We start from the raw sequence: 19,873 nt of genomic DNA, 5'->3' as shown, positions 1-19,873 counted from the left end.
CAGAATCAGGTTTATTGGCCAAGTGTGTTGACACACACAAGGAATTTGGTTCCAGCTGTTTGTGACTCTCAAAAGTACAGACATAAATAACACTATACTATACAAGATAATACAGACTATACAAGACAATGCAGATGTGATACAATGCAGATAGATATTATGAGTACTAAATATGAATACAGAATTATATGACTGATCTGTTATGTACATAAAGTGTAGGAAGTGCAAATAACAATATTGTGCAATATTATGCTTTTTGTACAATATGCAACAGCAGTAGTGTGTGTAACATACATGGATGATGTGATGACTGACAGTTCTGATAATTCAGTACTTAATATATATAATTATGGTGAGTTGTTAATCAGGGTGATTGCCTGGGGAAAGAAACTGTTCCTGTGTGGCAGTTTTAGTAAGCAAAGTTCTGTAGCACCTGCCAGAAGGGAGGAGCTGAAAGAGGTTGTGTCCAGGGTGCGAAGGTACAGTGGTGATTTTTCCTGCCCGGTTTCTAGTTCTTGTGTCACACAAGTCCTGGGGAGTGGGCAGGGGGGCACCAATAATTTTTTTCTGCTGTTTTAACCGTGCGTTGCAGTCTGTTTCTTTCCCTGTGGTTCCCCTATTTTCTTTACCTGTTGACGGTATGGTGCTGCATGGTACCTCTTATAGTTTGGTAATTTTTTTGTAACTCTTTCCTCATGAATAATGTTCAACAGTGAGATCCTGTACTTACTTTGTAAGCTCTTCGTGACCATGCATTCAGCAGTCAGATGAAGCCAAGCAGATGTGAAGATAATCCTAACACAGCTGATCTTATTTGGGGTTTATCAGAATAAATTATTTATGACTTAAATAACAACTTTTGAAAATGATGTCATGACTTCATTTGCAACCTTTTTATTGTAGTTTAAATATATATATATATATATATATATATATATATATATATATATATATATATATATATATATATATATATATATATATATACTTTTTTTTACATTTTCAGTAACATCAAATGGAGTGCAAAAATTTTTTTCTTTCATTCATAACAAATACAGATACAAGGCCTTTGTAAACTAATTTTAAGGATATTTCTAATATATATGTACGTGAATTGTGAACGTGGGAGGAAGGGTGGCAGGGTGTGTGTGTGCGTGTGTGTGTGTGTGTGTGTGTGTGAAATCACATGTGCAAATTGGTGTTGTTGCTGACATTCATCTCTTGTAAGGAAATGTGAAATTGTAGAATAAGCAAGGACGAAGGAGGGTTGAGAGAGAGGCAGCATGACAGAAAACAGAGGAGGTGAAGAAGAGGTGGAGGTTGCACTGACTCTGCTGACTCAGGACTATTCAAAAAGGCTTGATTTCCACTCCATTTCCGCTGCTGCTTTGTAATTCTAATGAGATGAGGGAAAGAGTGTCAGAGACAGAGAGAGAGAGGATCAGATTAAATATCGACTGACTTCAGCCTGTCCAGTGTAGACAAGCTGCACACTGACTCATCAACAGTGAACCTCTGCCAGCTCGCTAAAAACAGAGACAGAGAGGAGGATGAGGACAGAAGGAAAGAGGGAGGGAGGGATGGAGGGAAAGAGAGATCGAAGAGAGGGGGAGGGACGTGTAAAAATATACAACAGGGGTTGGAAGAGAAGCAATAAATATAAGACAGAAGCTTGAGATGTGGAATATGGAGAACAGCTTTTTGTGGAAAAAAAACAAAATTTAGTTTCTCATTATTTATTTAAATCATTTATTTCCACCCTGTACTTCAAATGTTCCTTTTAAACTTCCCGTTAGCATGTTTATCGTGCCCTTTCCTTTTCCAATATTTCATTTAGGTTTTACTAAAATGGCACAAACAAAAGCAACACATTTATAAATTAAAATTGATATTAGAAAATAAAAAGAAGAGGAAAAATTGCCAAAAATAAAATGGATGAATACAAAACTAAAACTGGAAATGTAACTACAAAAAAAATAAAAATATATATTTTTAATAAAACCACTTTAACAATACTTTATTTAATTAATCTAAATATTAATAATTAGTTATGGTACAAAATATCCCCAGTGATATACAAAATGAAACTCAAAACAGATGAAGGACAAAGAAATAGGGAGGGGGATAATAATCAATAAGATGGGAAAAGAAAAAGATAGCAGCCAGCAAGGTGAATGATAATGATATATTTGATGTAGTTTAATATGTAGCACAGGAAGAACTATTGCTGCCTCCCATCTCCCAGGTCACTGGTTTGAACCTGAGCTTGAGTTACTGTCTGTATGCAGTTGTGCATGTTCTCTCTGTGTCTATGTGTGTTTCCTCTGGGTTTGCAAGTTTCCTCTCACCTCCCCAAAACATGTCAATAGGTGGATTGGCTGTGATAAATTGGGTATGAATGTGTGTGACTGGTATCATGTGATGGACATGTATCTCATTCATGGCTCAGACTCTGGTGTTCCTAAAATAGACTCTCTATTTACCTCGTGGTAAATTCCTGATTGGTCTCAGATGATAATGCAGGTGAGGTAATCAGCTATAATAACAGTGCTGCCAGTGTTACTGCTCAGAAAGTCATGAGGTTAAATCTAATGATCACTATACTGCTCAGCCCAGTCCTGTCATGTCAAAAGTCCTTGACTGATATAGTAAACATATGGTTTGGGCAGTGTGCCAACAATTGTTCAATTTTTTTTAACCTAGATTTGACCCTTCTTTAGACCCCTTTCTTGGTTTTATTTCCTCATGACAAATATAGTGAGCAGCTGCCTTACCCTTGATATGGCTCTCCTAAGATACCAAAATGGTTATATGAGTTGAAAGAGCAGTTTCAGTCACCACCTGACTGAGATGTTCTTAACAATTACTGATCACCACTGTTTTCAACAGTCAGTAGTTGATCACCTTTGTAGCTCTTTGTAGCTCTACAGTAAAAATTACACACACATGTGATTATACATTAAATTCAAATTCAAATATCTGGATGCCTCGGGATCGGTAGAAAGAGAGAAGCATTGGAGAGGAGTTAGCGTAGCTGCTGTTTATAATATTAGCAAGCAGTATATGGTAATGTGCATGTATTAGAGCACAAGATTATGGGATATATTATGCATATGCCTGACTAAAGATATGAGTTTTTAATCTACATTTAAACTGGGAAAGTGTGTCTGAGCCCCGAACACTATCAGAAAGACTATTCCAAAGTTTGGGCGCTAAATAAGAAAACGCTCTACCACCTTTAGTAGATTTTGATATTCTGGGAACTACAAGAAGTCCTGAGTTTTGTGATCTCAGAGAACAGGAAGGATTGTAACATGTACGTGGCCTTGTACGTAAGTAGCAGTAGTTTGTAATCAATTCTAAACTTAACAGGTAGCCAATGTAGAGATGATAGGATTGGGGTTATATGATATTTTCTTGTAGACTATTTATTAAAGATGCAGGACAACCACCTAGTAATGCATTACAATAGTCTAGTCTAGAGGTCATGAATGCATGAACTAGCTTCTCAGCATCAGATACAGACAAGATGTTTCTTAGCTTGGCAGTATTTCTAAGGTGGAAGAAGTCTGTTTTTGTGGTATGTGCAATATAATTTTAAAGACAAGTTGCTGTATAATAGAACGCCCAGGTCTTTCACGGTTGAGCTACTAGTAAAAGTACATCCCTCTAAATGGAAGTGTAAGTGTGAGAGCTTCTGTGTACTGGTTTTTGGACCGATAAGTAGTATTTCTGTCTTATCGGAGTTTAACAACAAAAAATTACAGCTCGTCTAATCTTTTATCCCTTTAACACACTCAGTTAATTTAGACAATTTAACTATTTAGCATTAGCTCGTTAGCATTAGCTTATTAGCAGATATACTTAAAATTGATTAATAGACAAAATGCCCGCTTCTAGGGTCAGGAAGTTTGGAAGATAATGAGTCAACAACACACCACAAGAGGGAGACATTTAAAAAAAAGGAAGCGTTACAGAATCCAAGTAAGGAAATGACGTATTTTTTTCCCCGCCCGTATTCATATAGTCAACCGTTCTCCCAGAACAGCCTATTGGCCATTACAGTGAGTGTGACTCATTTATCCAATCACAGAGAACAAACATGGACTATCAGCCAATCGCAGCGCAGATGACGTGATTGTTCCAATATGGTTGGGAAAAGTGGTAACTAGTGGTAGTGGTGAAGTGCAGCTGAGTTGGGTCATGTCCTAATTTTAGGGTGCGAGAATTTATGAGCGCATGAAGCCACAGGAAAACTAGGTAAGCGTGGGTTAGTTCGGGGATTGTATTTTAGAAATTTGAAGAAATAAAATTGGATTTCGAATACGTTAGTTAGGGTAGCTTGACTTGTTAGCTGTAGCTTTAGATAAGTAACTAGTCGTTTTTATCAACACGTGGCTGTGATGAATTATGTCCTAAACGTGCTGTGAGTTTATTACAGTTACATCTAACTACTGAGTTGTTTGTGCTAAATATCTTATTCTTTAGTCTCAAACAATATTTTTCCTATATAAGTCTCATTGTTAGTGAAATAAAATTGAATGTTTGTCTTACTGAATAATAAATGTTCTTAATGTCCATTTTTTTATTTATTATTTTTTACATTTTTATTTATTTTTATTTTTATTTTTTTTTAGAGTTTTTGATAAACACTACAGACATTTGGACTTGAGGTGATATATCAGAATTTATGCTTTTATTTACTGATATTTACATGTAGATGACATGGTTTGGCCCCTGGGTTTTAATGTGATTATTGCATGTGTTATTAAAAACCGATAAACCAACACGAAGACCAGAGAGCTGTCTGTGGGAGAAAAGGAAGTCATCCTGAAGCTGAGAAAAGGACAATTATTCAGATACCTTGCACAAGCACTTGGTCTAGAAAGTACTATTTGGAATGTCCTGAGAAAGAAAGAAACTGGTGTACTAACACTCAGGCACTGAACAGATCAGCCAAAGAAAACAATGGCATTTGATGACAGAAAGATTTTGAGAGTTGTGGAGAAAAACCTAAAAACACAGTAGGTGACGTCACCAAATACTTCCACATTGCATCAAACTTCCATACAGAGATGACTTTCAGAGCTGAACTGTAGAAGCAAGACGCAAAGACCAGATTAGAATTCACAAAGAAATGACCCATAAATGGGTTTTACCAACTATAAATTGGTTCATTTCATAAACCTTCAACAGAGATGGAAAAATAAATGTTCTGGAACCAAGATTGTCCTCTACCAAAGTGATGGAAAGGCCAGAGTTTGGAGAAAGAAAGGATCTGTTCATGATCTAAAACTTACAAGCTCATTGGTCAAACATGGTGGAGGTGGCATCATGACTTGGACTTGCATGGCTGCTTTTGGAACAGAAACATTAATCGATATTGATGTTGGAACTCATGATAGTAACCACAGAATGATTTCAGAACGCTACAGACAACATTCTGTCTGGCGATTTGCAATCATAAGAAATACATCCTACCTAACTGAAAGGAACTTCATGACGCAGCAAGATAATGACTTAAAACACACTGCCAACAAAACAGAAAACCCAGTTGATCAGAATTGTATCTCCTGAAGAGGAGCCTGATGTGAGAAACCCTTTAAAACAAACAAATCAAGGAAGCTGAAGGCAACAGTTTGGTGATGTCCGTGAACGTCTGGCTTAGTACAGCTAATGCAAGCCAGAGATATAAATGTCATTTACTTTGAGACTTTTTGTTCCTATACTATTACTCACCTAAAAATGGACTGATTTGCACACAGAGGCACCATGTTCACGTTCAACACATCAAGATGTTAATATCAGGAAATTAAAGATGAAATTCATCTTTTAGTCTCTATCTCAAATGTATTTGATGTAGAGCAAAAACATAAGAATTGGCTCGCTGTTCCAATACTTTCAGAGGAGACTGTAGTTAGCTAAACATTGTTAGTTAGCTTAAGTCTGTTATACATTCATGCCAGGATTAGATGGGGAGATCTAGCTAATGATGTACTGAAAATGATCCTGGATAAAACTGTTCGATTGGAGGTCACTTTTTCTGAAGCGTTTACTGGTTCAGGTTTCTGTCGGTTGTCATGTCTCTTTTTGACCTCTGGTTATAGGAGAAGTGATGACAGCTGAAGCCAGGGCAAGTAAAGCCAGATTTAGAGTTGCCTGGTGGTGATGAGTGATCCCTAGTGAGTCCTTCAACAAGGTGTAAAATTTCATTTGTTGAATTTCAAATGGCTTCATGCTCGCTAGCCAGTTAGCCAGTGAAATAGTGGTTCCTGTGCCCTATTTAGTAAGTGAAGCTATAGCACAGCTTCCTTTGGATCTTTTATACAGTGCCTTTAGGTGTTGAGTGTAAGACATAAATACGCACCACACGACTCAAATGTTCTGTCAACAGTAGGCGGTTCAAGTAGTAGCCTAGAAACTACTAAAATACATTAGTAGACATTTTGGACTGCTAACTGCTAATATCACAAACTCTTGTATGATATGTCAGACATGAATCAGATGTGGACCCGGTTTCCCTACACACATCTCATCTCAGCAGGAAAGGCTAATGATCTTTTGCGTTTATTATACGTTCAGAGAGGATGGAGGATCACATGACTGAGGACGTGACCTCCTTTTACGTGAAGGCGGAGCAGTACTGGAAGGACATCCCGCCCACTGTGGATGGAATGCTAGGAGGTTATGGCAGCATTTCCAGCATCGACATCAACGGTTCCAAAAAGTTTCTGCAGAAATTCCTTGGGGTGAGAGTCCACTGTTTCTATGCTCTGGAGTGTTTCCTGTGTAACCCTGCAGAATTATATGTAAACGTGAGCGAGTGACATTATTTAGAAAAATAAAATTGCTTGTGATTTCCAGGTTTGCAATCAAAACCAAAAGTTCCTGTTCTATGCTTCTGCTAGATAAGGACAAGTGCTTGACTTTGTAGCCACATTGTCCCATATGGTTTTAAGACATCATATCTTGAGAGATTAGAAGGTTCTTGGTGAGTAATGGCAACAGGAAGATTTAGCATCTCTGCCATATGGGGATGTGTATAAATTGTCTTGTGTGTCAGAGCTGCTAGATGGACCATTTGTCAACAAGATACTGGAAATGGGTGACCCCAGTACAGCCCTGCAGTCTGACCACGCTGTATCTTTAGGTCTGCTAAACTCTACCCATCATTCCCATTCCTAGCTTGGTTGTTGGCTTTGTGTGAGCCCTAGATGGTGAGCTTTTCATAAAGAATCGGAACAAAGAGTACTTTCTCTAAGGATGATGGTTTCTGTTTGATTAAAGCTATGAGAAGCTAGGCATCCGGAACAGGACTGGTTCACGTCGCTGTATCAGGATGACGTCTATTTCCATCCACGAAGGATGTGTACTTTTTCAGATTTGCCTTTCAAGGAAAGGCATTCCAGTTGAAAGTTTATCTTTCAGCCTCCCTCTAGTGTCACAAGTGTTTGAGATGCAAATGGTGTCAGGGTGGTGCCATATTTGGACGACTGGCTCCTCTGCACCACTCGCACAGATCATGGCGTTGGGGGCTGTCCACCTTCGTCATTCATATTACAATGCCCAGGCTCGTGCTGCCCAAGCACGGAAACAGACCACACAGCTAATTCACCAGTGAGACAGAGATTAAAGTAGAATGCTTGCCAGCATTTGAGTCATGAGTCAAATTAGCCTCTGGGTAATGAATGTAATTTTGAAATATATGGTCTAATTGAATGTAGCGTCAAAAGCGTAGAAGACTGTAGAATCACACCTTCATACTGTAGTAATAAATATCAAACATTTAGTATTTAGCTTGTAGTAAAATACATTTACATTTAAAAACAGCATGTCAAACTAAAATAAGGACAAAAGTGCTGCTAGGGATTAACATATGTTATGTTCAAAATCAGAAACACTTTTATAGCCAATGTTGTGGTTCTACACATACAAGGAACGTCTTGGTGTACTGGTAAAGGAATAAAGTGCCCATTAGTGCCAGTTTGAGGTAAGAAGGTGCAGTGTGGGGTTAAAGTGTGTCAATGAGTGTGTTAATGTAACACACAAGAAACAAAGTGGGTTGCACGTTAATGTCCAGGGAGGTGCATAAGAGAGCATGGTGGGTCCTGGATATTGTTGATGATGCAGATGGAAAGAAACCGTTTTTGTGGTGTTAAGTTTTAGTCTTGATAGACCAAAGCCTCCAGCTCCTTTCTATCTATTTCCCTAGATTATATTTTTGAATGGAACTAAGCAACTAGCGTGAATATTAGCCTTGTAATTGCTTATGTAATTATTATTTAGGTGACAGAACATGCCAACACACTGCAGCTTTCACTTGCCAAGTTACATTAATGATCATTCAATTCATTTTTCATGATGTCTCCTGTCTACAGGAGGGCAAAGGTAAGACGAGACCAGGCTGTGCTCTGGACTGTGGCGCAGGAATCGGCCGCATCACCAAGCGCCTTCTCTTGCCGTTATTCCGTACCGTGGACTTGGTAGACGTGACGCAGGAGTTCCTGGACAAAGCGCGCTCCTACCTGGGTGAAGAGGCCAAACGAGTGGAGAACTACTTCTGCTGCGGCCTGCAGGATTTCCAGCCTCAGCCGGATCGTTACGACATCATCTGGATCCAGTGGGTCATCGGTATGCTAGAGTCCATTTGTAGTAAGACTTAAAACACGTGGTTCTAAAAGTTCACGCTAACTTTAAATTATGATCTGTCCAGGTCACTTGACTGACGATCATCTGGCGGAGTTCCTCAGACGATGCCGCAGTGCTCTGCGTCCTGATGGCCTGATCGTTGTGAAGGATAACGTGGCATACGAAGGCGTCGTCCCTGATGAGGTGGACAGCAGTGTGTGCAGAGACCTGCCCTTATTGCGCCGCATAGTGGCCAGAGCTGGACTCAGCATCGTCCATGAGGAACAGCAGCAGAACTTCCCTGAGGAAATCTACCAGGTCCACATACTAGCTCTTAGATAGAACGTTTTGAGAGAAATACATGATATTTACTCCACACACGGTTATTTCATCCTGCCATTTTTAATAATGCATCAGGTTGGAACACAGTGAAATGGTTATGTGCCTGGATTAAGGGTCTGCAGTTCTCAAGGTCTGATTTGCACCCAGAGCCTGGGACTACACTATCAGGGAGCACAGACTTAGTTTTACACTTTTAAGATATCCAAATGTTCTCTGGTCTGTAATTACTCGCAGGACGGTTGAGCCAATGTGAATTTTGATCCTAACTCTGTTTGTGACTGTCTGGTTTGTATGTAAGTTATTAAGATACATATTCATGTGCATGTATTGTGTTTGAATGACTGCATTTTGAATACATAAATAGCTTTGCAAAAAATAGTTGTACTGTTTTTTTTTGCTGCCAAGACCCATAAAAAATAATTTTGTTAAATTAATTAATTAATTAATTAATATAAATATAAACAATAATTTTGGGCTGAATTCAAGAAAAGTGTCAAGAATTTACACAATTCTCTCTACACTAGTGTAGATATTCATCATCCAAGATTGAACCAACCAAGATTTGGTATGATGTCCCATGATCTAATCCCAAATTTAAAAGCAAACCAAGTCTCTTGGCTTTTATTTATAACATACTGGAGCTGCAGCAGAATAGTGCAGCTTTATTTTGCATAACTTGGTCCTTTCCTAGTCCACTTCTGGATCAGCACCAAAAATACTGGACATGTTAGAACTGAATCTGTTTACACACAAGAACAAAGCGTGATCTAATGGAACTAATGGTGATTTCAGAGAGGCATTGTGGAAAACATTTTGGCTTCTTGTTTACTCACTTAATAAATAACCAGGAACAGAAGGCTTTGTATGTAGCATGTCATGTTTAGAGCCCTCTGCAGTCCTTTGTATCAGTGATTTTAAGAGAATTTTCCGTTAGAGTCAAACTCTAGCCTCAATCTATAAGACTTGTCCTCAGCTGCATAACATCAATAAACAGGTTTGCCACTGAAGTCCATGTTTGCCCTGAATACAGTATGCATGTCTACATGTGCTGATCAGGACCAGGTTTCACTCTGGAAGTGACCGCTTTTCTCCATGGTGTCCAGCATATCCTGAGCCTGGCTCTCGGTCACACCTCCCATCTGCTGAAAAACCTCCTTCAGTGCATCACACACTGCTGTGGGCATCTGCTTGGCGTTCCTGAGCACAGAAAGAGCTGTTATAATTCACGTAAACATACATGTAAGCTATAATACGGCAAGACTTTCATTTTTTTAACTAAATCTGCAGATTTGATCTTGTATTAATATTAAAAAACATAACATACCATATTAAAGCCATAACCTACCCTGCTATGTAGAAGAATGCATTCTTGTTCACAATCAGATCCCACAGCAGCTTGGCCTGTTCCTTTACTCTGTGCTGAACATAGACTTTATCCTCCTGCATAAAAACACGATGATGGTGATGATGATGCTTTTGATACCGTACCTCATTGCAAAGCCAATTCAGAAGGTTGGACGTGTTCACTATAATATACAGAATATCGCAGTATTGTTTATATTCTTCGGTTAGTACATGTGGACACCTGCTTCAATTCAAACCGTGAATGCATTTAGCTATGCTTTGAGCTGAAATATCCTGGTGTCTGGTACAAAATTCATGATGCCATCGATCTTCAAGATGAGCACAAGCTTGCAAAACTGCCTCAATCAGTGGCCTGACCAGCGTAATTTTACAATGAGCAAATTCGGCGATGTAAAAAATACTTTCAAAGTCCTGCTCACATAGCTAATCTGACACATCTACTCATGCTGATATCACCTCTAACTATTCAGAACAATTTGTCCACTTTTATTCACATACTCAGGTTCATGATCAGTCCCTTGTCATTTTGGGTCTAGACTACTATACCTCGCTCTCGGCAGATCTGCCTCTGAGTACCATTTGAATGCAGCTATATGACTTGTTTTCAACCTTTAGATGTTCTTCCACATCGCCCCATTGAACACAAAACACTGACGCTTGCCTACAAAGCCAAAATTGGACCAGCACTCACCCCACACTGCACTGCACCAGGATCCTGCCAATCCTTCAGCACTGCTCACCTGATCCTACCATACAAGGGAAAACCTGCATCTAGACTCTTTCTGGAGTCACTGACAATCTTTAAACGATGTCAAAGACCGACCTCTTCCTGAGGAACTTAAATTAGCTATTGTGTTGTTTGTATGATTAACTTGCAATATTAGCTCCCAAAAGATTTTGAGACAGATGGTTCTTTTAGTCTGTGAACTACTGAACCAGTCTCAGGATATTTACTGATAGAGACGTCACAGCACTTCTGTAAATCACTCAGGACAACGCTGTCTGTAAAAACGCTGTAAAGGTCAATTTTGAGAATTTCAAAACCTAATATCTTTGCAACCGTGTAAATAATGCTGCAGTTGACTGATGACTGTTTTACTTACAGCAGTTCTACAGTATTAAAAGTCAAGTACTATTAATGTATTTAAAAAAAGAACCAATAGATAACCTCCTCAATTACTTTTTATCACTTAAATATATGATTAACAGAATATAAACACGTCCTTAGGCTAAATCCTAACTATAATATTTATTGATCTAAATTGTGTTGTTATATCTACATATTTAGTTCTTGGGATGCATTGTTTAAACAAACTGGATATCCTGTTCAAACTGATATTCACCTGGTCTCTGGAGAAGGCTGTGAACAGGGTCATGTGACCTGCCTGGATTTTCTGCTCCCATTCATCACGACAGTAGAAGTCTTTGGACTCAGAGCGGCAGCCAAAGAACAGGACATTCGCTGTGACAGAAGAGAACGCAGACAAGAGTGCTCGGTTACAGTTCCATAGATTAGAAGTTTCCTCTTAACCCAAAAGCAGCTGATTAGCCAGGACATGTTCACCTGTCTTTCCTTCAGCTATTCTCTGCTGTATAGCTGCTCTGAACGGAGCTACTCCTGTTCCAGGTCCTACCATTATCACAGGGCTCTCAGGGTCCTGAGGGAACTTCAGGCAACCCTTCTTCACCCATAAAGGCACACAAACTTCACCTAAATAATAATAATAAAAAAAAAAAGAGTTAATAAATAATAAAAAAGGGTTTAGCTGTAAAAACGAATGATGCGTCTCAATCAGTTCTCTTGTATGGTTGTCAGAAAGTTAAAGGATTTCTCAATCATGAAATCCTTCTAGTGCATTCGAATGTGCAATCCTTAAAAATCCCACAATGCACCACCACAAAAGCCAGAAAATAATTCACGTTTGTTTGAGTCTAAAAACTTGAGTGTTAATCATTTTTTTAATTTATTTTTTTACATCCACTAACTAACCCTGGCAGAAACGCTTGTGTGATCATCAGTGTTCCATTGTGTACTGAGCGTTGTGTTACGTGTCCAGAATTGTGTACATGATTTACTGACTTATCACGTAAGGGAGCTGATTGGGACACAAAAAAAAATTCTGCCATCATTCATCACTAATTCAGGTCAATAAAAGCTGTTATTTACCACATACAGAATCTACGGTACATAACATGGTACCCTAAAACAACCCTAGAAAGGTTAACACAATAATGACAAATAAAAGATCCAGTTCAACTCATATCAGCAGCATCATTCTGGAGGATGGATTCAAGATTAGTTTTTTTTTAACAGAGGATGAATGTTATATTCAAATTTAAATGTATTACGACCGTTTAATAACTATTATGAAGACTGAAGAGTACTGAATACTTCCAGTAATATTTACGAGACGTTCTGCTCATTAAAATGTATTTATGTATATTCTGTTTATTCCTACCATGAGAAGTGGTTAGAGATGCCAGCCAGGAGGAGCAGAGGCCTTTCCGTGGCTTGTGAAGTTTGGTTTTATATTTCACCACAGCCACCAAGATCTGGATCCGATTAGGATGAGCCTGGAGATTTTAGAGTTGATACCTTTAAAAACTCAATAGCTTTCTTTACCTCACAAACAAATTTCCTGCAAACAGACTAAAGAGGTCCTTACATTGTACATCGCTCTGATCAATCACTTAAATCTATCTTTAGTCTAAATAATTCGCTTTCGGGGGAAAAAAGTTACAGCTAAAAGCAGAGCAGCTCGAACATTAGAAGCTGAACAGAATTCGGTTATCTCGTGCAGAAATATTCAGACACGCACTCAGCCGAGACGTAGCACTTCAATGGGGTTGTGTGTAAGAGCACGGACAGGCTACTTATATTAATGACACTCTGTGGCCTTGATTCTGTATTGTTTCTTTTGTCTGAGAGCGCGGCCTTCTTCACTGCACACGTACCGATCCATCATGTATCCTGTCTTTCCTTTTTTGTGTTTCCTCTGCATTCTCTTTTCCTTGCCACTGTTGCCTCTGGCTTGCTCTAGGCCTCTAAATCTATATCCAGATTCCTATAAAGTACTGCAAAGTGCTGTACATCAATAAAATCAATCACATCAAGGTCATTTAGATAGTAAGAAGGTAAAACTATTGTTTCCAATAGCAAAATGTCCCGAAATGTTTTAATCCTCTGACATCACTGCAGGTTGCGTGTTTGTACTGTATAAACAATCGCAGCATTACAGGAACTTTCCCAGAACAGTAAATGTAAAATCAGAATCTCTCTATTCTGTACAGTAGGTGAACGAAACATGCTGAGTTTGGACTAGGAAGACCTACGTGATCTACATTTCACACAGAAAAGTGGAAGAAATTACAGTCGTATTTATATTTTTCAGATCTAAAGGTAAGTTACTCAAAAGCTCAACTTGAAAGGAGATTAATCACAGTGATCCCTATTGAGTCTGGTTCCACTCAAGGTGTCTTCATCATTGTTCCTTGTACCTTGTTTGTAAGAGAAAATCTGACACTACAAAAATGAATACAACAACTCAAATAATCAAAAAACTGTGATCACCATTCGCAACACAACAAACCTTGAGATGAATGAGCTACAACAGCAGAAGACCATTTCAGTTTCCACTCCTGTTCACCACGTGCAAGAATCTGAGGCTTTAGTGGGCAAAAACTCACCCAAACTGAGCAGCTGGAAATCTTTTCCAGGCTTTATCTGTCCAGTTTGGGTGAGTCTGTGTTCGTGAACTTAATCTAAATTGTAAGTGGTCAGACAGGGCATTACCTGGAGAGAGGATGCTATGGAGAACGAGCGTGGCTGGATTTCAGGAAACAAATCAAGCAGATAGTTCACGTTCAGCTCGGCTGTCGTATGAGGGAAGTCTGCCAGGACCTAACAGGAAGAACGATAATCAGACTGGGATGTGTTTAACTCCGAGGTTTGTGTATGTTTTCAATGTGCTCTAACAGCAGACAGTGAAAAATTACACACTATTAAGAACCCTTTAATTACACACTATTAAGAACCAATAGATTTTCTCTGCTTAGTTTTTTCTATATGGAGAGGATTTAGAGGGCTTAAGTCAGGTCTGTATTTGCAAAATACAGGGTTTGTGTAAATGTTTGCAGCATCACAGGAACTTTCCCAGAACAGTGCATGAAATAATAACCTCTCTATTTAAAGTACACGAACTACAGTTCATACAGAAAAGTGGAAAAAACATACAGGCATAATGTAGCATCACAATGACTTGTAAATAAGTTTCAGATCTAAAAGGATGTAAGTTGTTCGAAAGCTCCTGGTTACACAACTCCACTTGAAAGGACATTGTCACACTCCACACTGTCACCCAGATGAAGATGGGATCCCTTTTGAGTCTGGTTCCTCTCAAGGTGTCTTCGTCATTATGTCCTCTGGAGACTTGCTCATAAATTTAGTTTAGTTTAAAGTTTAACTAATCAAATAAAGATTAAACTGTGTAATTTTTATATTTCTGTAAAGCTGTCCATTGTTAAAAGTGGCATACTAATAAAATTGAATGAAATTAAAAATTTTAATTATTTCAGAAGTTGGATATTCAAAGATTTTCCAACTTTCATCAGAACAGGTGAAAGTATGGTGTCCATGAGGACATTAACTTTTCTTCGTTTTATCCGGTAGCATGTAGAAATTGCTGCTTATGACCATTGTTAAAAGCACTAATAAATTGAATTCCGTGATGTCAATCAAAATCAGTCTTATACAGCTTGTCAATCTTATACAGCTGACTTAAATTCTTTTCCTATTTTAAAGTACAACACTGAGTTTTATTAGAAATGTAATGAAATGCTCCTTTGCCTAAACTAGATGTTGGTTGTTGGTAAATCGAGCCATCTGTAAAACTGAAGCTCTTTGGCATCAGTACCTTCATTAAACATGCCAGGCTCCATGAAAGCTGGAAACATCACCACATTCTCCTGCCATCCCTAACAGCTCAGCAGACACCTCACTGCAGGTAAACTAGCTTGAATTTGTCACAGATCAATATGTGTGGGGATTTCAGTCTTAAGCTGCACTGTTATATTCGCAGTGGTTTTATTAATAGAAGTCAAACCAGTTAAAATAAGCCATCTATCCATTTGCTGTGGTCACCAGGGTCACAGGAAGCCTGGAGTATATCCCAGCGGACTCTGGACACAAGGCAGGGGATGCCAAAGACAGGGTGTCACTCATTTACATGCAGAACAATTTAGGGATGCCAGTCAGCCTATAATACATGTCTTTAGATTGGGGAGGAAGCCGAAATACCTAGAGGAAACCTCTGAAGAACAAAGAACATACAATCCCCACACACCACTGACACGGGCTACGTTAGCTAATATTCAGGGAGTCTTAGCAATCATGTTCTGTTATGAATAATGTTCAGTTATTCAGTGTGCCAACAGTCTTTGTTTTAAAGGGTCTGTAAACTTCAGAAATATAAATACCATGTTTATGAGTTCACAGAGACATTAAACAGCAGTGAGTGAGGCTTCTACCTCCAGAGCCGTGCGCCGTGGCCTGTTGCAGTAACTGTGCAGCTCGTTTTGACCCTGTGCTGAACTGAACTCAGCCAGTTTCTCTCGTTCCAGGTCGTTAGTGGCGAATGTAGCAAGCAGTTCAAAAAAAGAGCGGCGCGGCACTGCGGCGATGTCCAAGAACTCCTGCACCAGAAACCTGATGGAGCACGGCTGAGGGAGACGCGTGGGGACGGGAGCTGAGAGAGACAAGACAAAGACACTGAGTTACTCAACATAATGACAACTGATTACTAATATTAGGACAAAATCAGTGCTCAAAGGCATAAGACAGAATCAATTGACATAAAATGATGTGTATTTGTATCAACTGTTTTAACATTCTAAGCACACATTAAAGCACAGCTACCACACACACACACACACACACACTCACACACACACCTGTGTTATCATCTGTAGGTTTGAGCACAAAGTAATGGTCAAGGTCAAGTCTCAGTAGCTGGCAAAATAGCTCCACATCTTCTGGGGAATTACACGGCCTCATCATCACCACATCACCTGCACTATATCTGTCAAACAGTTTTATAAAACAATATTTTTGGGGGTTTTATCATTTAATAATGTATGAGAAAGCTGCCTCCAGATGATCCACATTTTCTCCCCAACCCAGACCTACTACTCACTGGATGTTTGAGCCTGTGATGTCAAACTCGATAAGCCTCACATCCTGGAAGTGACCAGAGGCAGTTACTCTCTGATTAAACACCACTCGTCCTGGGAAGGGGTGGGATGAGGAGGGCAGGGTCTGGCAATCTGCTAGCATGGTCTTCATAAATGGCTTCTCTGTAGCATCGTCCAGGAAGTGGAAAACATATCGAGGAGGAAGTCTGCAGAAAACACAGACTAACTGCTATATTCTTTCTCCTTCTCATATCTTTCTTTTTCCTTTCATTCCTCATTAAACACTCAGTGATACAAAGAACGAGAGGGACTATTGCTTATTGATTATTATTATTGTTATTATTATTATTATTATTATTATTATTATTAAATAGAAACCATTTGTAGTCATTTAAACAGGGCTATGTATAAATAATCGCTTTATCAGTAAATGTCTAAAACACAGCTCTAACACATTTCTGCGTGCAGAGATACGAAGCAGATCAAACTACTAAAGAAGCAAGTAAAAAGTTATTCTAATCCATATACCATCCTGCTAAACTGCCATTGTCCAGAGAAACATTAAACACCTCTCTTTATCACACAGGTCTCCTTTAGATGAAAAAGTAGACTCACGGATCTTCGTCACGAAAGGGGCTTAAGTCAGTCGGTGGAGGATAAAGAGCCAGAGCCTTTTGCCAAAACAAATTTAACCAGGGATCGATCACTCCATCCGGCCTGCAAAACATAAAACTCACTCATTACTACTTACGAATAAGATGTTTCTTAACGAAGGAAATACCATTAGGCAACAACAGTAATGCAGAAAAACATTGAGACAAATAAAAATATGCTAATAGTAAATGTCTGTATTGGGCTACTAGACTCTGATTGGCTCTTATGTTTAATGATGCAAGAACACCTGTCTGTAGCTGCACATTCAAACACACTTCAATTATTTCTTAGCGATCATAAAAGGCAAAAGGATTCAAGAGTGATTTGTAGTTTCATTCATGATGTGTGTGTTTTGACAAAGGTCTAAGTGGGCAGCAAGGGAGGATTTGTTTCTACTGTAGCTGCCACTATGGCAGTGACCTGTGGTGTTCTCGGTTACTACTTTGGCTTTTAGACAATCTGGTAAAGATTTCAAGAGGTCAAGGCCAAAAAGGAAATATATGGATGTGTTAAATGAGGACATGAAGGTAATTGGTGCGAGAGTAGAGGATGCCGAAGATAGAGTTAGGTGGAAGAAATCTAAGAAAATAGGATAGGTTTTGTTAGGCTCATAAAAAAGAGTCATAATTATGGCCACACATTACACTACAGCACATCAGAATTATTTTCTTTGCATATCCCAGCTTTGGGAGTTGAGGTCAGAGTGCAGGGACAGTTATAGTATAGTACCTCTGGAGCAGAAAGGGTAAAGAGTCATGGTGTCATTTTTTGCTAACAATTAAGATTCTCACCCTAGATCATGCTGATCATCTGCCAGGCCAACCGAAAGTAGCGCATTAGCACCAAGCTGCAGCAGACGCTTATGGAGCTTCTTAGCCACAAAGTTAAACCTAGAAAGTATAAGAATAGGAAAAGACGTTAAGCAGGATGTATTTCCCATAGACAAGCTCAATTTTGACAAAGTTTTAAAAGTTGTCTGGTGCACATAATTAAAGCAGACAGTTGTTTCCATAAATATTACCACACCCTGGGTCAATATTTGGTACAAGCCACTTTTGGCTATTATTATAGGTTGTCATCTTGTCTCTATCAGTTTTGCACATCCAAATCCTGATAATTTTTGTCTCAATATTCCTTTTAAATTGCTCAGGATCTGTCAGAATGAACAGATCTCACTGGTGAATTCCAATAAATTCCAGTCCAGGTTGTAACTTTATAAAATGTGGGACAGGGGGTAGTAAATACATATGTGAGTCAGTGAGGTGAATTTCATGTAAAATCTCACTTAGGATATGAGGAGTCACCAAGGCCAAGCACTGCATAGTCTAGGCGACACAGCGAACCCGAGGGTAAGGACTTCCTGAACAGAAACCGCCAGAAGTTCTGTAGGAAAAAAACAGCTTTAACCGGCAGCTCAGATCCTCCTCATGTTTGACACATCAGATGAGGTTATGAACACTGCTCATAAACCACACAGTGTGACAATGATTTCATTAACAGCATCAATATCAACCCAACACCTTCCTAACTAAACAGTCTAAAGCAGTGGTGGTGTTGAACTCTACTGTCAAAAGCCCATGATCTCAAACTCAACACATTTCACTTCACAAATAAAACAATTTCTGACTTTTTATATATTCTGTCATTACTAGAAATCCAGCTGTTCGTGATGAAAGCAGTCAAATCACTCAAAACACTTTAATAAGGCTTTTGTTTTATGTCCCCGCTGTATAAACAGTTCCTTTTCCAGCCGACAGGTGGTGCTGTTGTCAACCAGCAAGTTTCAATTGCTTCAACCAGCAAGGTTCAAGTTAAAAAAAAAACTCAGTTTACATGGTCACTTTTTAAGTTTTTAAATGAAATAACTTTAACCAATATAATATATGATTACACTTACTTTATTTAAAATGTTATGAGCTAGCTGTTTGATCTACATTTGATATATTATATCTCAAATGTCTAATCAAATCATCTGTTACTTTAAGGTTATTTTTTTTAGTTTCTTTTAGTGAAGTGACTTACGGCTAAGTACGGTGACCCATACTCAGAATTCGTTCTCTGCATTTAACCCATCCAAAGTGCACACACACAGCAGTGAACACACACACACCCGGAGCAGTGGGCAGCCATTTTTATGCTGCGGCGCCCGGGGAGCAGTTGGGGGGTTCGGTGCCTTGCTCAAGGGCACCTCAGTCGTGGCCGGCCTGAGACTCAAACCCACAACCTTAGGGTTAGGAGTCAGACTCTCTAACCATTAGGCCATGACTGCCCCTATCTAATGTTATCTAATGTTATCTAATGTTATCTAATCTAGTTTACTACTTGGGTGAGCTATAACTAATATTTAAATCAGAGATTAAATAGCAAACTTGCTACACCACAGTTAATTCATTAGTCTTCCGAATAAATAGGTTTCTCTCCGGAGGCTAGGCCTCTCATCTCTCTCCAACATTAGCAACCCTGCTAATCTAAAACCTGTTCATGTGAAAGGATGGATAAAAAAAAATTCCCTAGGTAAAATAACAGTTTTGGTTATTTTTATTTTTACAGAAACACCACAGCAAAAATGAAAAAGCCAAAACCATTACATTGCCAAAACATTAACCATGGAGACGAGTAGCCTGGTGATCTGAATTATTATTTCCTGTTTACACATACACACAACTATCTCTGGAAGTTTTGACAACAGACCTCA

At 38.9% G+C, this 19,873-nt stretch overlaps 2 protein-coding genes across 2 annotated transcripts in view; one reads left to right on the top strand and one right to left on the bottom strand.

Annotated features, from left to right (window-relative positions):
- The first annotated feature begins 4,105 nt into the window (after positions 1 to 4,105).
- On the top strand, positions 4,106 to 9,303 carry ntmt1 (N-terminal Xaa-Pro-Lys N-methyltransferase 1). Its single transcript, XM_060863200.1, has 4 exons — positions 4,106 to 4,260; positions 6,583 to 6,749; positions 8,379 to 8,631; positions 8,714 to 9,303. Exons 2-4 carry the CDS (start codon positions 6,588 to 6,590, stop codon positions 8,968 to 8,970), a joined length of 672 nt encoding a protein of 223 aa, XP_060719183.1. The 5' UTR covers positions 4,106 to 4,260; positions 6,583 to 6,587; the 3' UTR covers positions 8,971 to 9,303.
- A 286-nt stretch (positions 9,304 to 9,589) lies between these two features.
- Positions 9,590 to 19,873, bottom strand: part of ndor1 (NADPH dependent diflavin oxidoreductase 1) — a 12,002-nt gene continuing 1,718 nt past the window's right edge. The window contains exons 4-15 of the mRNA XM_060863198.1: positions 18,464 to 18,561; positions 17,970 to 18,068; positions 17,140 to 17,241; positions 16,527 to 16,730; positions 16,285 to 16,412; positions 15,862 to 16,079; positions 14,129 to 14,236; positions 12,795 to 12,909; positions 11,900 to 12,046; positions 11,679 to 11,797; positions 10,316 to 10,410; positions 9,590 to 10,167 (exon numbers count right to left, since the gene is read on the bottom strand). Coding sequence (XP_060719181.1) covers positions 10,023 to 10,167; positions 10,316 to 10,410; positions 11,679 to 11,797; positions 11,900 to 12,046; positions 12,795 to 12,909; positions 14,129 to 14,236; positions 15,862 to 16,079; positions 16,285 to 16,412; positions 16,527 to 16,730; positions 17,140 to 17,241; positions 17,970 to 18,068; positions 18,464 to 18,561 — 1,578 coding nt within the window. The 3' untranslated portion in view covers positions 9,590 to 10,022. The remainder of the gene's footprint in view (positions 10,168 to 10,315; positions 10,411 to 11,678; positions 11,798 to 11,899; positions 12,047 to 12,794; positions 12,910 to 14,128; positions 14,237 to 15,861; positions 16,080 to 16,284; positions 16,413 to 16,526; positions 16,731 to 17,139; positions 17,242 to 17,969; positions 18,069 to 18,463; positions 18,562 to 19,873) is intronic.

This window comes from Tachysurus vachellii, chromosome 26 (assembly GCF_030014155.1).
Source record: "Tachysurus vachellii isolate PV-2020 chromosome 26, HZAU_Pvac_v1, whole genome shotgun sequence".
NCBI classification, from domain to species: domain Eukaryota; kingdom Metazoa; phylum Chordata; class Actinopteri; order Siluriformes; family Bagridae; genus Tachysurus; species Tachysurus vachellii.
The sequence above is the reverse complement of the archived record's forward strand: the minus strand, read 5'-3'. Positions and strand labels throughout refer to the sequence as shown.